At 46.7% G+C, this 22,311-nt stretch overlaps 1 protein-coding gene across 1 annotated transcript in view; it reads right to left on the minus strand.

Annotated features, from left to right (window-relative positions):
* The window catches only part of SAMD11 (sterile alpha motif domain containing 11), an 84,274-nt gene that overhangs the window by 35,926 nt on the left and 26,037 nt on the right, over positions 1-22,311 (minus strand). Inside the window, exons 5-6 of the mRNA XM_083876739.1 lie at positions 15,703-15,827; positions 2,263-2,355 (exon numbers count right to left, since the gene is read on the minus strand). Coding sequence (XP_083732865.1) covers positions 2,263-2,355; positions 15,703-15,827 — 218 coding nt within the window. The remainder of the gene's footprint in view (positions 1-2,262; positions 2,356-15,702; positions 15,828-22,311) is intronic.

Below are 22,311 nucleotides of genomic sequence, written 5' to 3' on the forward strand. Positions count from 1 at the left end.
CAGAAACCTCAACCCCACACACAGACCTTGTGTCCCCCTCCTGTGACCCCCTTTTTACACCCCAAAACAGCCCCAAAGCACAGAAACCTCAACCCCTTCACTGTTCCAATGGAATTCCAACATCAGCACAGCCTGAAATTCCTGCACAGCTCCTCAAGGATTTAATAAAAAACAAACAGTGGGGCATCAATAAAAGCCCCAACTCCCCAATTCCCATTCTGTCTCAGCTCAGAGTGGGAGTAGAAAATAAAATTTTGTTTTATGTGGACGTTTCCTGAGAACCCCTCTGTTAAAAAAACCTGAGGGAATTCCCAATTTCCCCCTCTTGTTTCCAGCTGGGAAAAGCTGGAAAAGGAGCAGGATTTGGGTCCTGAGTGCTCCATGCAAAGCCAAGGGACTCCTCAAAGACCACAAAATAAAATGGAAAGGAACAGAATGAGATCCCTTCCCATGCCAAAAACATCCACCTGTTCCAGCTCAGGCACTTTTTTTTTGAGGATAAATCCAAAGGGAATCCCTTGTTTTTATGTCTTGGTTAAAGTTGAGCCCATTCCCAGCCAGGCCACACAAGGTCTGTCCCCTGGAGTCAGTTTTTAGTCACAGATTTGGAATTAGGAGGGGCACAAACCCCAGCAAGGGACAGCAAAATATAAATATAAATATAATATAAATATAATATATATATATAAATGTAATATATATAATATAAATATAAAATATAAATAATAAAATATAAAATATAAAAATTAAAATATAAAATATAAAATAAAAATTATAAAATATAAATATAAAATATAAATGTAAAATAAATATAAAAGATAAAATATATAAAACATATAAAACAGAAAATAGAAAATAATAAAATATAAAATATAAAATATATAATATAAAATATAAAATATATAATATATAATATATAATATAAAATATAAAACATATAATATAAAATATAAAATTTAAAATGTGCCCCAGATGGAACAAATCTTTTTATGATCCTGTAAAAAGGTTCACAAACAGATCTGGAACTTCACCTGCACAACCACCACAAACATGTCACGAAATAACAGGAATAAAGCAAAAAAAAAAAAAAAAAAAATAAAATTAAGGCAAAACATAAAGAGAAGCAGCTCAAAGTGCTCCCAGTAAAACCTGAACCATTTCTGCTGCTGTGACAGAATTCACGGGCAGGAAGGGGTTACACCAAGAGAGATTCGGTGTTTTCTCCAACATCCTCTCACATTTTCCTGCCTTCAGAGCAAGGTTTGGGCACAGGGAAGGAACAGGAATAATTCTGTGAAATCTGGGGGCAGGACAAGCCCCACTATGGATCTTTAATAAATATAAATAATGTGATTTAAAGAGGCTTCAGCACAAACTGCTCTGCCCTTGGAGATTCCCTGGATGGGGAAATTGGGAAAATTTCCACCCCTGGAAAAACCTCAACTGGATTCCAACCCCAGCCTGACCCTGTTCTCTGTTTTTTGGGGTTTTTAGTGCCTAAAAAGTGCAGGTTTAACCCCAGGGATCACTGACAGCTCATTATTCTGATATTAAAAAAAAAAAACAAACAACTCATTTACTCGACCTGGAGACAAACTCATTAAGTTCCAGGCTCCCACTTTCGTAAAGAAAGTTTAAAAAAAAAATAAATTGCAGTTTGTAGGGAAAGAGCTGGAAGGCAAAGCAAGAGATAAAATAAAAAAATAATAAAATAAAAGCAAAAAAAAACAACCAACAAACTGAACCCTAAATAGAAAAACCTTCTGCAGATTCCATCTCTATAGGAACGGTGCCATAAATGCAGAAGAGGAAAAAAACTCAGCAGCCACATTCTCCCTGACAGGCTCTTTTTATATATATATATATATATATATATATAAATTTATTTTTTTTTCCCTTTAAAGGAGCAGATACCAGCACGATAAACTCCCTCTGCACCTTTCATATTAAACACAACAATTCTGCCAGGGAAAAACAACAACAACAAAAAAGTAGGAATATCCCAAAAATCCACCTCAAAGGTGCAGCCTGGTTGTTTTTTTTTAAATAAAAATCATCAAGCAATTACTATAATTAAGAGGCAATTCCTCTGTCTCCCTCCTGGAGAGGAGATAAAGGGAAAATAAAAAATAACAGAGCCCTCCAGTGCCAGACACAGCTCCCTCCCCTCCTTAATTTCAATTTAGTTCCACTCAGGGGGAGAAAAGGAGAAGAAAAAGGGGAAGGGGATGGAGGAAACAGGGAGGGAGAAGCATCACTTACCCTTTGGGGACTCACTTCGGGATTTCTTGCTCTCTAAAGGACACTCACTGCTGCTGTTGGGAGAACATACTCTTCTCTTGCCTAAAATTTCATCTGGGAAAAGGAAAAAGAGGAAAAAAAAAAAACCTGAGAGTCAGAGAAAGCTGCACTTTCCTCTTTCTGCAAAGAGACTTTTGGTATTTTGCTGCTCTCTCTCTCTCTCTCTCTCTCACATACACACAGAGATATTACAAGCAGAGAGAGGAAAAAAAATGAAAGTGGAAAAAAAAATGAAAGTGAAAAAAAAAATAAAAGTGAAAAAAAAATAAAAGTGAAAAAAAAATAAAAGTGAAAAAAAATAAAAGTGAAAATAAAATAAAAGTGAAAATAAAATAAAATAAAATAATAATCTGGAGAAGGCTCGATCTGCTTTCCCAATCACGCACTATAATAACGACTCTTCACACACTGATCAATGCAACCTTCTCCAGCCACAAATTCCCTGGATCCACTTGATTTTTCCTTACTGAGTTTCATCTTTTTTTTTTTTTGCTCCTTTTGTCCCTCCTGGTGTTTCCAGTCCTTTCATGCAAAAACAAGTGAGGAGGGAGAGGGAAAAAAAAAAAAAAAATACAGGGAAAAAAAATAAAAAAATAAAAAGGAAGGAAAAAAAAAAAAAAAAAGCACAACAGATCTCTGAATCTTCCTACCACAATATCTCTGTCTCTCTCAGTCCCTCCCTCCTCCTTCAAAACCTCAAGGTCCTCAGCAATTTTCCCCCCTCCTTTTCTGGATTGCACGGAAACACTCAAATCCCTTTTTATTTATATATATATATTTTTTTTTTTGCTGCAATATATATATTTTATATTATATATATATATAAAATATATATATTTTTTTTTATTTACTGCAGCCTGCCTGAAGCCACACCAAATCTCTGATCCAACAATTACAGCGGTTTTTTTTTTCCCCCCTCTCCCTGAGCAGGGTTTGCAAATCGATATCCTCCTCTCTCCCCTCCCTTCCCTTTAATAACGCCGGGGGAAAACTGAAAGCATGATGGTGCATATGGGCAGGAAGGAAGAGCCTGTTTGAGCATCAAATCCTCATCTGTCAAAGGCTCGTTAAAGATGCAGCATCTTAAAAAGAAAAAAAAAAAATGGGGAGAAAAAAAATGAAAAAAAAAAAAAAGGGAAAAAATAATAATGAAAAAAGAGGGAAAAAATAATAATGAAAAAGAAAGGGAAAAAATAATAATAAAAAAGGGAAAAAATAATAATGAAAAAAGGAAAAAATAATAATAAAAAAGGGAAAAAATAATAATGAAAAAAAAGGGAAAAAATAATAATAAAAAATAAGGGAAAAAATAATAATGAAAAAAAAGGGAAAAAAATGAAAAAAATAATTATAATAAAAATAAATTAATTCTCGTGCAAACGAGCAGCAGATTTTTGATTTTTGATTTTGATTTTTTGATTTTTGGAGCCAGGCTTGCTGCAATGTGGGGGGTTAAGGGAGGTTACAAACCCCCCTCCGTTCCTATTTATAACAGCAACAACAACAACATTATTACGGCTCTTCCAGGGGATATTTCCCAGCCAAGGAACTGTCCCCAGCACTCAGGATCACTCCCAGCACTGGGGATGGATGAGCTGAGCAACAAAAGTGGCAAAAGGGATTTATCAGGGGGATCAGAGCCCCAGGGCTGAGCAGAGCAGCCCCAGCAGGTGCCTCTGCACATTCTGAGGTTTTAAAAGAGCACTGGGTGTCTCCAAACTGAGTCTGTCAACAAATCCTTCAGTAAAACTGGCACTGGGGACGTGCAGAGGTTTGTGACTGTGCAGAGACCAGAGATGGGGAAGGAGAACAGGGAAGAGAGAATTAGGAAGAGCAGTGGTGACAGCGCTGGGAGTTCTCCCAGCATTTCACATCAATGGGGATGTTCTCACTCCTCCTGCCTCAGTTTACCCTTCACACATAACTCCTTGGCCCCAAAGCCAGGGAAGCAGAACAGGGCAGAGGGAACTGGGATGAGCCAGGGAAGGAACAGGAGCACCAGTGACAGCACTGGGAATTCTCTCAACACTTCATATTCCAGCTACCAGGTCAGCACTGGCCAGTCACTGGGGATGTTCTCACTCCTCCTGCCTCAGTTTACCCCTTACACAACCCTTGACTCAAAGCCAAAGAAGCAGAATAAGGCAGAGAGAATTGGGAAGAGCCAGGGAAGGAACAGGAGCACCAGTGACAGCACTGGGAGTTCTCTCAGCATTTCACATCAATGGAGACGTTTTCACTCCTCCTGCCTCAGTTTACCCCTAACACAACCCTTGACTCAAAGCTAAAGAAGCAGAATAAGGCAGAGGGAATTGGGGAGAGACAGGGAAGGAACAAGAGCAGCACTGGGAGTTCTCTCAGCCTTCACATCTCCAGAGCCTGGTCATTCAATGGAGATGTTCTCACTCCTCCTGCCTCAGTTTACCCATTACACAACCCCTTGGCCCCAAAGCCAGGGAAGCAGAATAAGGCAGGGGGAATTGGGAAGAGCAGTGGTGACAGCCCTGGGAGTTCTCTCAGCATTTCACATCAATGGGGATGTTCTCACTCCTCCTGCCTCAGTTTACCCCTTACACAACCTTTGACCCTAAAGCCAGGGAAGGAGAATAAAGCAGAGGGAATTGGGAAGAGCCAGAGAAAGAACAGGAGCATCAGTGACAGTGCTGGGAGCTTTCTCAGCACCTTGCATCCCCATTGCTAGGTGAGCCTGGCCACTCACTGGGGGTGTCCTCACTCCTCCTGCCTCAGTTTACCCCTTAGACACCCCCTTGAGCCAAAGCCAGGGAAGCAGAACAGAGAGAATTGGGAAGAGCAGCAGTGACAGCACTGGGAGTTCTCTCAGCACTGGCCACTCACTGGGGATGTTCTCACTCCTCCTGCCTCAGTTTACCCCTCGCAGCCCCTCTGAGCCCCCCAGGCTGGTGCAGGGAGCCCACCCTGAGCTCCCCCCCTTTGGAACCCCCATCCCCTTTGGAACCCCCATCCCCTTTGGAACCTTCCATCCCTCCCCACTGACTCTCCTGGCAGCCTCACCCTGACCCTGCCAACCCTCAGTGCTCACACACACAGACCCTGCTCCTCTCTGGGGGCTGTTCCCAGCCCAGGCTTTGTGCCTTTGGAGCAGAACTCGAGTTTTCCCCCTGTCTCCCCGCTCCAGGCTGGGCAGGAGAGGAGCAGAGTCTCCATGGCAAAGAGCCGCTGACAGCAGCCCGGGCTCGGTGTGACAGCGCTTGGAATGTGAGCGGTGAAAATTCCTGGCGTTCACAGCTCTGCCAAAGGCTCCTCATTCCCTCCTTCCCTCTGTTCCTCTCCCACCCCCGGGCCCATCTGCCGGCAGGCGCTGCTGGGGCGCTGCTGTTCCCAGATATTCCCTGTCATTCCCTGCTATTCCCAGCCATTCCCACATATTCCCTATTCCCAGCTATTCCCAGCCATTCCAAATTCTCTGCTATTCCCTGCCATTCCCACATATTCCCTATTCCCAGCTATTCCAAGCTCTTCCCAGCCATTCCCAATTATTTCTTATTCCCGGCTATTCCCAGCCATTCCCAATTCCCTGCTATTCCCTGCTATTCCCAGCCATTCCCTGTCATTCCCTGTCATTCACAGATATTCCCTGTTCCCCACTATTCCCAGCCATTCCCACATATTCCCTATTCCCAGCTATTCCAAGCTCTTCCCAGCCATTCCCAATTATTTCTTATTCCCAGCTATTCCCAGCCATTCCCTATTCCCTGCTATTCCAAGCCATTCCCTGTCATTCCCTGCTATTCCCAGATATTCTCTATTCCTGCTATTCCCTACTATTCCCAGCCATTCCCTGCCATTCCCAGATATTCCCAGCCATTCCAACCCATTACCAGCTATTCCCAGATATTCTCTATTCCTGCTATTCCCAGCTTTTCCCTGTCATTCCCAGCCATTCCCAATTTCCTGCTATTCCCAGCCATTCCCTGCTGTTTCCAGCTATTCCAAGCCATTCCCTGTCATTCCCTGCTATTCCCAATCCAGCCCTGCATCCCCACCTGCCCTCCCAGCCCCTCCACAGGGCCCTGCAATCCCAACCCAGCCCCTGCAATCCCAACCCAGCCCCTGCAATCCCAACCCAGCCCCTGCAATCCCAACCCAGCCCCTGGAATCCCAATCCAGCCCCTGGAATCCCAACCCAGCCCCTGGAATCCCAATCCAGCCCCTGGAATCCCAATCCAGCCCCTGGAATCCCAATCCAGCCCCTGCAATCCCAACCCAGCCCCTGCAATCCCAACCCAGCCCCTGCAATCCCAACCCAGCCCCTCCACAGGACCCTGCAATCCCAATCCAGCCCCTCCACAGGACCCTGCAATCCCAATCCAGCCCCTCCACAGGACCCTGCAATCCCAACCCAGCCCCTGCAATCCCAACCCAGCCCCTCCACAGGACCCTGCAATCCCAACCCAGCCCCTGCAATCCCAATCCAGCCCCTCCACAGGACCCTGCAATCCCAACCCAGCCCCTGCAATCCCAACCCAGCCCCTCCACAGGACCCTGCAATCCCAACCCAGCCCCTGCAATCCCAACCCAGCCCCTGCAATCCCAACCCAGCCCCTCCACAGGACCCTGCAATCCCAATCCAGCCCTACATCCCCACCTTCACCCCCCAAAAACCCCCTGTGTGCTCTCAGGACACCAAAGTGGGAGCAGCCATGGGCCTGACTCTGCAGCAGCAAAACCAAAACCAAATCTGCTTTGCAGATGAGCTGGAATGAGCTGGCAGAGCAGCTCCTGGTGCCTCAGCAGCCTCCCAGAGCCAGGCTCTGCATCCAGGGCCTCTCATGGACCACAAAACCCCAAAAAAGGGGATTTTTCTCACCCCCTGCACCTGCAGGAGGCAATGTCCACCTGGAGGGATATTTGGGGTTTTGTTCCCCAAATTTTTTTTGCCTCCTCTCCCCCCCTGGCTCCTGACAAAGCTTTGCTGTTGAAAGGGAGCCAAATTGGGGCAGTTTTTAATATTAGAGCTGAAAATGAAAGACATTATCAGTGGGGCTGGAGAGTGATGGGGGCAGGTCTGGTAATAACAACAGGGAGGGAAGGGAGGGCTGGGGGAAAAACCCAGGCAAAGGGAGCACCCACAGCCACCAGAGCAGCACAAACCCCACAAACCCAAAACCCCACAGCACATCCCAGGCTCCTGCTGGCCTGGCAAGGCAATCACCCAGAGGGAGAATTTGCACAAAAAAATCCAGCATTCCCCCCCTAAAAGCTGCAGAAATCTCCAGAAATCAGAACAGATTTTTTTTTTTTTCCTTTTTCTCTCTTTCAGGGGAGGTCCAGCACTCACCTGCTGCACTCCTGGAGAGCAGGGCCAGCACCTCTGTGCCCTGCCCAGGGATCAGCACAGGAGAAAGGAGATGGGCACAGCCCCCCTGGAGCAGCTGGTGTGGAGCCCTGGGGGGTTATTTTGTCTCCCCACAAACCCAAAATCCCACAGCACATCCCAGGCTCCTGCTGGCCTGGCAAAGGCAATCACTCAGAGGGAGAATTTGCACACAAAATCGATAATTTTCCCCCCAAAAAAGCTGCAAAAATCAGACCAGATTTTTTTTTTTTCCTTTTCTCTCTTTCAGGGGAGGTCCAGCACTCACCTGCTGCACTCCTGGAGAGCAGGGCCAGCACCTCTGTGCCCTGCCCAGGGACCAGCACAGGCTCTGCAGCAGCAGCAGGAGAAAGGACACGGGCACAGCCCCCCTGGAGCAGCTGGTGTGGAGCCCTGGGGGGGTTATTTTGTCTCCTGCCCTGCTCTAATCCTCAGTCCCCCCACACTCAGCAGAGCTGCCTGGCTTAAGGGTCATCCTGAGCACCACTAAGAGCCCCAAGCCTCCTGATCAGCTTTCAGGAGAGGACTTGGGAGCCTAAGTCTGGGGGGATTAGAAAACCTATCCCCAGGATTCCCCCAAAGACGCAGAGGGGGTTTATCCCACTGCACACCAAGGACACTCCTGGGGAGGGCTGGGCACGGGGTGGGGGGTCTCCTGGAGAAGGGAAATCAATGAGGGGGGTCACTGTCAGAGTCCTGGGTGTCCCTCTGGGTGTCCTGGATGGTCACAGATCTTGGGAGAGGGGTCTGGGAAATGAGAAAGAGGGTCTGGGGTCTCTCCAGGGGGGTCTGGGGTCTCTCCAGGGGGGTCTGGGGTCTCTCCAGGGGGGTCTGACCAGTCCAGGGGGGCCTGGGAACTGAGAAGGAGGGTTTAGGGTCTGTGCAGGGGGGTCTGGGGTCTGCCCAGGGGGGTCCGGGGGCTGCCCAGGGTGGGCCGGGGGCTGCCCCAGGGGGGTCTGGGGGCTGGCCCAGGGGGGTCTGGGGTCTGGCCCAGGGGGGTCTGGGGGCTGGCCCAGGGGGTTTGGGGTCTGGCCCAGGGGGGTCTGGGGGCTGGCCCAGGGGGGTCTGGGGTCAGTTGGGCGACTCCAAGGAACACCCTGACCCCACATCAACACCTCAAACACCTGTTAAACCACATCCCACAGGAAAAGAGGGAGGCTGAGCAGGATTCCCAGGAGATAACACACCCCAAACATGAAATATCCAATATTTCCCATCCCAAGGGGTGAAACAGGTGATGAAACCTTTCTGGGACAAGGCTTTTATTAGGGGAACGTGCCCCAAACACCCTCCCCTGGCTCCCAGGTACAAATCTTTGAAAATTCATGACAAAAATTCCTGCAAAATTCATTTTTTTTACAGCCACAGAAAGGTGGTAAATATTCATGGTATGAAAAAAATATATATATATACTGCACTTAAGAGAGAGATCTGAATTAATTTCATCTGCTGCAGAGAGGCTCTTTTCAGGCAATCACAAACTTGTGAATCTCAACTTTTCTTTGCAGGAGAGATTTAAAGAACTCAGCTGGGGGAGAGTGGGCTGGGAGTCCAGGCCTGTTGGAGACTCATTTTCCTGCCTGGAAAAGGAGCAGGTTCCAGTGGGAAACGCAGGAATTTTGATAAATCAGAGACCTGAGCACAGATAAAATATGAATTTCCCATCCCTGGGAGTGTCCAAGGCCAGGCTGGAGGGACTGGGAGCCCCTGGGACAGTGGGAGATGCCTCTGTCATGGCACTGGGTGGGATTTAAATTCCCTCTCCATTTTCCTGCCTGGAAAGGAGCAGCTTCCAGTGGGAAAAGCAGGAATTTTGATAAATCAGAGACCTGAGCACAGATAAAATATTAATTCCCCATCCCTGGAGTATCCAAGGCCAGGCTGGAGAGGTTTGGTGTCCCTGCCCTGGCACTGGGTGGGATTTAAACTCAATTTGGGACTCTGTGACCTCAAACCTCTCGGGCAAAGCTTTTGTTTGGCCCCAAATTTCTCCATTTCTGAGCTGCAGAGCTGTGAGAACTGACCCAGAGATCCCCCCTGAGCCCTGGGGAATGTCACTTGTCCCCATGGGAAGGCAGGGACATCACCCCTGTCCCCCTGGGGTCACCTCCAGGACCCTCCAGAGCTTTTGGAGGCTCATTTTCCTGCCTGGAAAGGAGCAGGTTCCAGTGGGAAACTCAGGAATTTTGATAAATCAGAGACCTGAGCACAGATAAAATATGAATTCCCCATCCCTGGAGTATCCAAAGCCAGGCTGGAGGGGTTTGGAGCCCCCAGGACAGTGGGAGGTGTCCCTGCCCTGGCACTGGGTGGGATTTAAATTCAATTTGGGACTCCAAAAGCTTTTGTTTGGCCCCAAATTTCTCCATTTCTGAGCTGCAGAGCTGTGAGAACTGACCCAGAGATCCCTGGGGAAGGCAGGGACATCACCCCTGTCCCCCTGGGGTCACCTCCAGGACCCTCCAGAGCTGCTCCACCTCCTTCCAAAACCCTCCCAGGAGCAGAGGGATTTCCAGCAGAGCTGCTGGTGGTGCTGGACCCCCTTTAGCACCATTTCAATGTCCAATTCCACTCATTCAACCCCTGATTAAAAAAAAAAATAAAATAAATAAAACCACACCAAAACTCTGCTCCTCCAACCCCTTGTGACAGCTTTTGACAGCCAGACTCCTTAATTCCTTTTTCTTATTCCCTTAATCTGTCATCTTTATCAGGCTGGGGAAGTGGCAGGAGCCGGGGCCCCCGATCAATCTCCACATTACAGCTGACAGAATGGTGCTAATAACTTATTGATCTCGGGTTTGCCAGGCCCCACTGGGGCTGGAAAGGCTCCCATTGATTGCTTTGAGAGGGGGGAAGGAGCTGAGAGCTGAGAGCAGGGAGGAAAAACCTTCAAATTGTCTCCTTCCCCCTGGAGCTGGGAGAGGGAGGAAAAACCTTCAAATTGTCTCCTTCCCCCTGGAGCTGGGAGACGGAGGAAAAACCTTCAAATTGTCTCCTTCCCCCTGGAGCTGGGAGAGGGAGGGAGATGGGCAGGGAAAGGGGGAGGAGGAGGGAGGGGAAGGAAAAAGGATGTTGAGTGTGTGAGGTGGGGATAAAGAAGGGAAAAGGAAGTTTAGGGGAAAAAAGGGTTTGAGAAGACGAGGGGAAAGAGCAGGGAAGGGGGAAAGGAGCAAAGGAAGAAATGGATTTGGGAACAAAAAGATTGTGCAGAGCTGAGAAATGAATGGAATAGGGAAGTTGAGCCTCTTGTTGCTCACAGCAGATCATTAATAAAGTCCTCCCCATGCCCAGCCCTCCATGCTGAAATAACTCTCCCCCAGTCTGCTGAGGTGTGACACAAAGTCCTGCTCATCCCTGGGCAGGGAGAATCCCCCAGCTTTACCTGGGCAGGGAGAATCCCCCCTAGATTTATCTGGGCAGAGAGAATCCTCCACCTTTACCTGGGCAGGACAGTGCCAGGGTCACTCACACCCTGCCCAGGGTCACTCACACCCTGCCCAGGGTCACTCAGTGCCCTGGACAGTGCCAGGGTCACTCACACCCTGCCCCAGGGTCACTCACACCCTGCCCCAGGGTCACTCAGTGCCCTGGACAGTGCCAGGGTCACTCACACCCTGCCCCAGGGTCACTCACTGTCCTGGGCAGTGCCAGGGTCACTCACACCCTGCCCCAGGGTCACTCACTGTCCTGGGCAGTGCCAGGGGTCACTCACACCCTGCCCCAGGGTCACTCACTGTCCTGGGCAGTGCCAGGGGTCACTCACACCCTGCCCCAGGGTCACTCACTGTCCTGGGCAGTGCCAGGGGTCACTCACACCCTGCCCCAGGGTCACTCAGTGCCCTGGACAGTGCCAGGGTCACTCACACCCTGCCCCAGGGTCACTCAGTGCCCAGGCCTGTCCTCCTGGTGGATTTCTCTCCAGTTTATCCATCCCAAAGCCTGGGGTAACATTTCCATGAGCATCCCCCAGGCACTGACAGCTCCCTGCAGCCCTTTCTATCAGCATCTCCCACCTGAAGAAAGTCCAGACCCAGGCCCAAACTAAAGGTGATAATGGAGACACAGCCCAGAAACACAAATGCTCTAAAAAGGCAAACCCAAAGAGGGGCCAGGCAAAACAGTTCCTGGAATATGGAAACCAGTTTATGAAAAATATGAATATTCAACAGATTGATATAATAAAAAGGGTGTTTAAAGAATGTCTCTGATATAGCAAAGTGTGGACTTTGCTGAGTACCAAATCATACTTTGTTTTTTTTTTATCTCCTAATTTTCCTATTTTTTTTTATTAAACCCATCTCTTAAAATTTACCAAAAAACCAAACCTCATTTTTAACAACACTGACAAACCCCATCACACTGACCCCAAAAACTCCCTCTCTGTGATCTCTGCCCCACAAAAAACCTGCTCTGCAGCTCCTGCCCACACCACAACCTCAATCCCTGAATTTTCTGCAGAACTCAGTGATTTTTGTCCCTTTTTGAGGCTCTGTCTCCACTCTGGGACCTCTCAGGCACCAAAATAAAGTCCCTGCAGGGGCAGAAGGAAGAGAGGGAAGAGAAACCCACCTTCCTCTAGCAGGAGGGGAACCTGAATCCTCCACTTCTATCCATGCAAATAAATCCTACTGCAACTGGAAACACATGAAATGTGGCACTGCAGGACAGAGGGGGTTTGAGGAGAGAAAGAGGAGAAATTAATAGGATTTTTCTGGGTTTTTTTTGGGTGGTTTTTTTTTTTTTTTTTTTTTTTTTTTGTGGGTTTTTTTTGTTGTTGTTGTTGTTGTTTTTTTGTGGTTTTTTGGGGGGGTTTTTTGGGGGGTTTTTTTGTTTGGTTTTTTTTGTTGTTTTTTTGTTTTTTGGGGTTTTTTTGGGGTTTTGTTTTGGGGTTTTTTTTGGGGGGGTTATTATTTTTATTATTTTTATTTTTTTATTATTATTTTTTGGGGTTTTTTTGGGTTTTTTTTAAGGAGAGGAATGAATTAAAGGCTCGAGATTTCCATCCTCATCTTTTTCTCCTGATGGGAAGGAGAGGAATGAATTTTTTTTTTTTTTGCATTTCTGGAATGCCACAGGTGTCCCCAAGAATTCCAGCAATGCTGATCAAGGCCCAGAAGTTTCTCTGCAAAGCAAATAATGCAGGAAAACCCCATTCTGACATCCAGAATGGGGAAAAAAACCCGGATTTATGGCCAGAAAAAGCCTCACTGAGCACACACAGAGAGATCTGGAAGGGCAGAGATCACTCAATATAAAACCTGATACAGATTTCCCTCAAATTTTTATTTCTAATTAAAGGATCCCCCAATCAATAATCAATAATCAACCAAAGGGTGTCAGGTGTGTCCCCTCTGCATTTGGGCTCCACTCACACCCTCAATAAGATGACAAAACACACAAACAAATCCAAACAACAGCCAAATTTCCAGAAAAAGCCTCACTGAGCACACACAGATCTGGAAGGGCAGAGATCACTCAATATAAAACCTGATACAAACCCCAGATTTTCCCTCAAATTTTTAATTCTAATTAAAGGATCCCCCAATTAATAATCAACCAAAGGGTGTCAGGTGTGTCCTCTCTGCATTTGGGCTCCACTCACACCCTCAATAAGATGATAAAACACACAAACAAATCCAAAAAACAGCCAAATTTCCAGAAAGTGAGAACACAGAGAGATCTGGAAGGGCAGAGATCACTCAATATAAAACCTGATACAAACCCCAGATTCCCCTCAATTTTTTATTTTTAATTAAAGGATCCTGCAATCAATAATCAACCAAAGAGTTTCAGGTGTGTTCCCTCTGCATTTGGGCTCCACTCACACCCTCAACAGAATTATAAAACACACAAACAAATTTAAAAACCAACCAAATTTCCAGAAAGTGAGAACACAGAGAGATCTGGAAGGGCAGAGATCACTCAATATAAAACCTGATACAAACCCCAGATTCTCCTCAATTTTTTATTTATAACTAAAGGATCCTACAATCAATAATCAACCAAAGGGTGTCAGGTGTGTCCCCTCTGCATTTGGAATCCACTCACACCCTCAATAAGATGATAAAACACACAAACAAATCCACAAAAAACAGCCAAATTTCCAGAAAGTGAGAACACACAGAGATCTGGAAGGGCAGAGATCACTCAGCACAAAACCTGATACAAACCTCAGATTTTCCCTCAATTTTTATTTATAATTAAACGATCCCCAAATCAATAATCAATAATCAACCAAAGGGTGTCAGGTGTGTTCTCTCTGTATTTGGGCTCCACTCACACCCTCAACAAGATGATAAAACACACAATTAAATCCACAAAAAAGCTAAATTTCCAGAAAAAGCCTCACTTCAACCAAAGGGTGTCAGGTGTGTCCTCTCTGCATTTGGGCTCCACTCACACCCTGCACAAGATGATAAAACACACAAACAAATCCAAGAAAAACAGCCAAATTTCCAGAAAGTGAGAACACACAGAGATCTGGAAGGGCAGAGATCACTCAGCGCAAAACCTGATACAAAGCTCAGATTTCCCTCAATTTTTATTTCTAATTAAAGGATCCCCCAATCAACTTGGTTTATTAATTCCAGCCCCTCACCACGCTGAGCTCTGCAGGTTTCCCACCCTCCCCCGAGTCCCAGGGAAGGCAGGACCCCACTGGGGCATTCCTGGTCTCACACTGGGGATAAAACCAGGTAAAACCCAAAAATCCTTCCAGGGAGCAGCAGAAACTCAACCAAATCCTGCTCTGGCAGGCTCAGAGCAGCCTGGGGAACCTCTGATTAATGAAATTACAAATCAAATCATGCTCTGGGCTCCAAATCTGCCTTTTCTGCCTCACTTGGCACCAGCCCTGGGGACATTTCACTCCTCTAACACACACAACGCTGGGTTTGAGAGAAACACAAGGCCTGAAAAGGGTTTTCACCAGCAGAACTGGGAAATCCTTTCCTTGTTTGTCTTTTTAAACAGAATATTTAAAGGTTTGCTATAGGTAAAGTGTGACATAGGAAAAAAAATACTGCTGGAGAAGGGAGGGATGGGGGAGAGGGGGGGGAAAGGGAGAGAGGAGAGAAGAAAGGGAGAGAGGAGGGAAAAAAGGGACAGGAAGAGAAGGGAGAGGGGGGAAAGGGACAGGAGGGAAAGGGACAGGAGGGAAAGAGGGAGAGAGGAGGGAGGAAAAAGGGAGAGGAAGGGAAAAAGGAGAGGAAAGGGATAGGAGGGAAAGGGACAGGAGGGAAAAAGGGAGAGGAAGGGAAGGGAGAAGTGGGAAACGGAGAGGAGGGAAAGGGAGAGAGAAGGGAATAAAGGAAAGGAGAGAAAAGGGAGAGAGGAGGGGAAACGGACAGGAGGGAAAAGGAAAGGAGGGAAAAAAGAGAGAGGAAGGAAAGGGAGACAGAAGGGGAAAAGGGACAGGGGGGAATAAAGGGAGAGGAGGGGGAAAAAAAGGGGAGAGGAAAGGAAGGGAGAGGAGGGGAAAAGGGACAGGAGGGGAAAGGAGGGAGGAGAGAAAAAGGGAGAGAGGAGGGAAAGAGGGAGAGAAATAAGGAAAAAGGGACAGGAGGGGAAAAAAGGAGAGGAGAAGGAGGGGGGAAAGGAGAGGGGGGGAAATAGAGACAAGGGAAAGGAAGGAAAGGGAAAGGAGGGGGAAAAAGGGGAGAGGAGGGAAAAAGGGAGAGGAAGGAAGGGAGAGGGAGGGGGAATAAAGGGAGATGAGAGGAAAAAAGGAGAGGAGGGGAAAAAAAGAGGAGAGGAAGGAAAAGGGAGAGAGGAAGGAAAGGAAGACAGGAGGGGAAGAAGGGACAAGAAGGGAAAAAGAGAGGAGAGAAAGGGAAAGGAGGGGAAAAGGGATAAGAGGAGGGGAAAAAAGGGACAGAAAGGGAAAAGGAGAGAAGAGAAAGGGACAGGAGGGGGAAAAAGGAAAGGACGGGAAAAAGGGACAGGAAGGAAAAGGAGAAGAGGGAAATGGAGAGGAAGGAAAAGGAGTAAAAAAGGAGGAACAGCACAATCCCAGAGCAGCAGAGGAGATTGCCCGGCCTCACCTGCAGCCCCCAGCCCCAGGTCCAGGGGGTTCCTCTTGAGCTCCCAGCGGTTGTGGCCCTCGGGCATCCCGAGCTGCCCCCCCTGGTGCAGGCTGGACAGGATGGAGGACAGCTCACTGCCGCGGCTGGGGGCACAGAGAGCGGGTTAGGGAAATCACAGCTGTTCCCCAAAAATAATGGAGGTTTTTTTTCTCCCTAGGAAAGGTTTTTGTGCAGGAGAAACCCTTCCCTCCATCCTCCCTTGGGTACCAGCCCTGGGGATAGTTCACTCCTCAGTTTTTGGGGATTTCACTCCCAAATTTTGGGGATTTCAAAGTCCCATTTCACTCCTCAGTTTTTTGGGGATTTCAAACCCTCATTTCATTCCCCAGTTTTTTGGGATTTCAAAGCCTCATTTCACTCCTCAACCCCATTTTTTTTTTTTTTTGGGATTTCAAAGACCCATTTTACTACTCAATTTTTGGGGATTTTTTTCACTCCCCAATTTTTTTGGGGATTTCAAAGCCCCATTTCCCTCCCTAAATTTGGAGATTTCAAAGCTCCATTTCATTCCCCAATTTTTTAGGGATTTCAAAGCCTCATTTCACTCAAATTTTGGGGATTTCAAAGCTCCATTTCCCTCCCCAAACCAAATTTTTTTGGGATTTCAAAGTCCCATTTCACTCCATAAATTTGGGGATTTCAAAGCTCCATTTCCCTCCCCAAACCAAATTTTTGGGGATTTCAAAGCCTCATTTCACTCCAAATTTTGTTTTGTTTTGTTTTTCATAGTTGCTGGGACAAAAAGGCTGGTTTTGATTTGATTTGATTGAATAATGGTTTTTTTCTCCTTAGAGAGAAAACCCACCACTTCCTGTTAATAATAATATTCCTGATAATAATAATATTCCTGATAATAATAATATTCCTGATAATAATATTTCTGTTAATAATAATATTCCTGATAATAATAATACTCCTGATAATAATAAATGATCCACCAAAAGTGAGGAGGAAGAACAAGGTGGATCCCATGGAAGGAACTGGAAAATCTCCTTTTTTTTTTGGTTTGCTGAGGATTCTGAGCTCCCCAAATCCTCCAGGGGACTCACCCCAAACTAAACTGAGCCACTTTTCTCCTTTCCCCTCTCTCTAAAGGGAATTTGACAACCAGGAGAGGCAGAAATAAAATAAAATAAAATAAAATAAAATAAAATAAAATAAAATAAAATAAAATAAATATAAAATAAAATAAAATAAAAATAAAAAATAAAATAAAGTAAAGTAAAATAAAGTAAAGTAAAGTAAAATAAAGTAAAGTAAAGTAAAATAAAGTAATAAAACAAAATAAAATAAAATAAAAATAAAATAAATTAAAATAAAATAAAAAATAAAAATTAAAATAAAAATAAAATAAAAATAAAAATAAAATAAAAATAATAAAATAAAAATAAAAATAAAATAAAAAAATAAAATAAAATAAATACAGTAAAATAAAAATAAAATAAAAATAAAAATAAAAATTAAATAAATATAGAAATAAAATAAAATAAATTTAATTTAAATAAAATAAAAATACAACAAAATAAATTTAAAAAATAAAAATAAAATAAATAAATATTTAAAAAATAAAAATAAAACAAAAATAAAATAAAAATAAAATAAAAATAAAATAAAAATAAAACAGGAATTTTGCCCTCTCTCCAGGGCTGTCCTCACCTGTGCCCAGCAGGGCAGCCTGGGGGGTGCATTATCTGCACAATTATTGCCTCTGATCTGCCTTAAATATCCCCAAAACCCCTCCCGAGCAGGTCCCGGGGCTGAGTTGGGCTAATCCTTGTCTGGAGCTGCTCTGATCAGCTCAGGGTGACACAGCGGCTTTGGTGCCTCAGCAGGTGTCTGGCCTGGAGATCCGCCCCAGCTCAGACACAAACAACCTCCCCGAGCCCCAGGGAGATCCCAAATCCCCTCTGAGCATCTTTTCTCCTTTTTTTTTTTCTTCTTGTTTGCATAAACAATCCCACAGGTGAGTGGCAAATCCATTTTTTTCCTGTGCCAAGCAGTTTTTTTTTTTTCTGGGTTTATCCTTTTTTTTTTTTTTTAAAGCAGCTCTTTAAATCATAAACAATCCCACAGGTGAGTGGGAAATCCAATTTTTTTCCTGTGCCAAGCAGGTTTTTTTGGGGGGTTTATCCTTTTTTTTTTTAAATCATCAACTTTAAATCTTCAACTTCTTATTTGTACAAACAATCCCACAGGTGAGTGGGAAATCCATTTTTTTCCTGTGCAAAGCAGTTTTGGTTTTTTTTGGGTTTATCCTTTTTTTTTTTTTAAAGCAGCTCTTTAAATCATCAACTTCTTATTTGTATAAACAACCCCACAGGTGAGTGGGAAATCCATTTTTTTTTCCTGTACAAAGCATTTTTTATTTATTTTTTTGGGGCTTATCCTCTTTTCAGCTGTCACCTTTTTAAAGATGCATTATGCAAATATATTATTTTTTTTTGGGTGCCCTAAAGTCATTTATGGGATTAATGTGGAGTGATTATCAGGTTGGTTTTTTTTGTTTGTTTTGGTTTTTTTTTAATCGATAAGGGGCTGTCACGGCCAGAGGACAAATGCAGATAAAACGCTGCCATCAGCACAAGGGTTGGGGAAGGAGGAGGAGAGCAGGGAGTGGGGAGAGAAAAATGGGATAATTGTATTTTTGCATCTCAGAGGAGATGGTGGGGGGTGTAAACACCTTCAGACAGGGGCAGGGAAGGTTTGTATGGAAGGAAAATGAAGTTTTCAACTTCTGGAGGGGGTTTTCAAAAATCAGAGAAGAGAATACCAGGGGAAAGAGTGAAATATCCACTGAAAACCAGGGGAAACAGTGAAATAGCCACTGAAAACACTGAAAAATCCACTGAAAACCAGTGAAATAGCCACTGAAATATCCACTGAAAAACAGTGAAATATATCCTGGGAAAACAGTGAAATATCCACTGAAAAATCAGTGAAATAGCCACTGAAAAACAGTGAAATAGCCACTGAAAAACAGTGAAATAGCCACTGAAAAACAGTGAAATAGCCACTGAAAAACAGTGAAATAGCCACTGAAAACTCCACTGAAAATCAGTGAAATATCCAGTGAAAACAGTGGTGGGCAAAGGTGCATCAGCAAATCCAAGTTCAGGAACCACAGGCACAATCCAGGCCCTGAACTCCACTCGGTTCACACATGGAAACAGGGAAAATCCAGTCCCTGTTCCCCATCCCAGTTCTTCTCCTCTCCATCCCAGTCCCTGTTCCCCATCCCAGTCCCTGCTCCCCATCCCAGTCCCTGCTCCCCATCCCAGTCCCTGCTCCCCATCCCAGTCCCTGCTCCCCATCCCAGTCCCTGCTCCCCATCCCAGTCCCTGCTCCCCATCCCAGTCCCTGTTCCCCATCCCAGTTCTTCTCCTCTCCATCCCAGTCCCTGTTCCCCATCCCAGTCCCTGTTCCCCATCCCAGTCCCTGCTCCCCATCCCAGTCCCTGCTCCCCATCCCAGTCCCTGCTCCCCATCCCAGTCCCTCCCAGACCAGGCTGGGAGATCAAATCCTCCTGACCGTGTCTCCCTCCGAGCCATTAACAGGCAGAGCATCTTTAACGAGGAGAGGGATGAGCAGACTAATGGCTGGAGACAATTATCCCAGTCCCTCTGCTCCACCCCAGTCCCCTGTTCCCCATCCCAGTCCCCTGTTCCCCATCCCAGTCCCCTGTTCCCCATCCCAGTCCCCTGTTCCCCATCCCAGTCCCTCGTTCTCCATCCCCAGTTCCTCGTTCTCCATCCCCAGTTCCTCGTTCTCCATCCCCAGTCCCTCCCAGACCAGGCTGGGAGATCAAATCCTCCTAACCGTGTCTCACTCCGAGCCATTAACAGGCAGAGCATCTTTAACGAGGAGAGGGATGAGCAGACTAATGGCTGGAGACAATTATCCCAGTCCCTGTTCTCCATCCCAGTTCCCTGCTCCCCATCCCAGTCTCTGTTCTCCATCCCAGTCCCCTGTTCCCCATCCCAGTCCCTCGTTCTCCATCCCCAGTTCCTCGTTCTCCATCCCCAGTTCCCCATCCCCAGTCCCTCCCAGAGCCAGACTGGGAGATCAAATCCTCCTAACCGTGTCTCACTCCGAGCCATTAACAGGCAGAGCATCTTTAACGAGGAGAGGGATGAGCAGACTAATGGCTGGAGACAATTAACCAAAATATAAATCAGTGTCAGGGCTGTGCAGGCAGCACAGGCAGCCCGGCGCCCGCTGCCTCTGGCCAGACTGCAGAGAGTCACTGCAACGAGGCAATTTGGGCAAAATTTAAATTATTTTTTTTAGTATTTCTGCCTCTTTTCTGCTCGCTGCAGCTCCCAGGACTGAGCAGCAGTGACCTGGCTCTGAGTGTCCCCATCATCCTCACGGTGGAAGTTTTAATTTCATGTGTTCCATGCCTGAAGTTTTAATTTTATGTGTTTCATGCCTGAAGTTTTAATTTTATGTGTTTCATGCCTGAAGTTTTAATTTTATGTGTTTCATGCCTGAAGTTTTAATTTTCGTGTGTTTCAGGCTCTGTGGTGCCCAAGGGGGGCAGCTCTGAGCTCACAGTCAGTGTCACTCAGCTCTGCAAATCCTTCTCCTGATGGACACCAAGGACAACTGGGACAAGTTTTCAGCCCCAAAAGCACAAACAAGGGAGAAAACAACAAGGATGGGACTTCACAACCTGGAGCTGGAATTGGACAATTAAACCCCAAAATGCAAATGGACCAAAACTTATAAAAGTGTGAGACCTCGTGACTGTTTGTCCATTTTATGACCATTTTGTGCCCATTTTTCCCCATTTTCTGCCCATTTTGTGACTATTTTATGCCCATTTTGGGTCCATATCAGGCATAGCCCTGGCCAGGCTCTTGTCCTGCCCAAGGTGCACCTTAAAGGCCTTTTAATAAATAAAAATATCTAATTTATTCTCTAGCTCTGTCCACTTTATCCTCCAGCCACAGGAGCTCCAGGGAGGGATGGGATATAAAACCTGAGTGAGCCCTAAACCAGCAAACACAAAATTCCACAGACCCAGAAAGTGCAGGAGAGCTGAGGGAGTGACTGGAGAACTTTCCCTGATCCTCAATCAAATCAAAGGAAAGCTGGGAAAACACAGTAAAAAAAAAAAAAAAAAATCTCTGGAGGGATGCAAAGGATGAGACTGGAAAAGGAGACTCAGAAAGTAAAAGAGAGGAGAAATAAAATGGAAAAATATTTCTTTTAAAATACATTTTGCCGGCTCTCCATCCCCTTAACGATCCCCCAGTAAGTGCAGGGATTATATTAAATTTTACTGATCAATACAGCGGCCATAAAACTGTCCCGACCCTCTGCCCCTCCCTCCAATAAAGAAAGGAAAAATCCAATATGCAAAAGGAGGGATGTCAGGGACCTGCAGGGGAGGGCAGTGATCAGGGCAGGGCAGGGGGAGCTGCCTGGCTGTGCCCAGGGCTGCCAGGCCCTGTTCTTCATCCCAGGCCCTGTTCTTTATCCCAAGTCCTTGTTCTTCATTCCAGTCCTTGTCCTTTATCCCAGTCCCTGTTCTTCATTCCAGTCCCCTGTTCTTCATCCCCAGACCCTGTTCCCCATTCCAGTCCCTGCTCTCCATCCCAGTCCCCCTTCTCCTCCATCCCCAGTCCCTCCCAGTCCCAGACTGGGAGATCAAATCCTCCTAATTGTGTCTCACTCCCAGCCATTAACAGGCAGAGCATCTTTAACGAGGAGAGGGATGAGCAGACTAATGGCTGGAGACAATTATCCCAGTCCCTGCTCTCCATCCCCAGTCCCTCCTCTCCATCCCAGTCCCTGTTCCCCATCCCCAGTCCCTGCTCCCCATCCCGGTCCCTAAAATTTCACAGGGAAAATAAAATAAAAAATAAAATGTCACAGTCTCTGAGTGCCCTGCCCAAATCAGTGCAGGGTGAAGGACTCTGCAGAGCCCAGGAGGGACCCCAGGACAGGGAATTCTTTGGGGCAACTTTGTCCCAGCACTCCCAGCCGTGCCCTGGGCTGGCCCCAGGGAAGGTCACTGGCCCCGGGGGAGGGTCACTGGCCCCCGGGGAGGGTCACTGGCCCCCGGGGAGGGTCACTGGCCCTGTCCCCAAAGGCAAAGCCCCTGTGGGTCACTGTGTCAGCACAGGGCTGGCCCCAGGGGAGGGTCACTGGCCCCCAGGGAAGGGTCACTGTCACTGACCCCAGGGAAGGGTCACTGGCCCAGGGAAGGGTCACTGTCACTGGCCCCAGGGAAGGGTCACTGGCCCAGGGAAGGTCACTGGCCCCCAGGGAAGGTCACCGGCCCTGTCCCCAAAGGCAAAGCCCCTGTGGGTCACTGTGTCAGCACAAACGGAGCAAAGGCTCAGGGAAAGGCTGAGCTCAGCTCCTCCTCCTGCTGTTCCTGCTCACCTTGGGCACAGCTCCAGAGCCTGCAGGGCCCTGGGATTGGGGTCAGGGATCTGCAGGGACAGGGGACAGCTGGGGACAGCGGGAGGGGCTGCCCTGAGTCAGCACTGGCACCTCCCTGTCAGTGTTACCTCCCTGTCACTGTCACACTCCCGGCACACCCCTGGGACACCCCTG

This window comes from Zosterops lateralis (genome assembly GCF_965231275.1).
Source record: "Zosterops lateralis genome assembly, chromosome: 22".
In the NCBI taxonomy this organism is placed as follows: Eukaryota; Metazoa; Chordata; class Aves; order Passeriformes; family Zosteropidae; genus Zosterops; species Zosterops lateralis.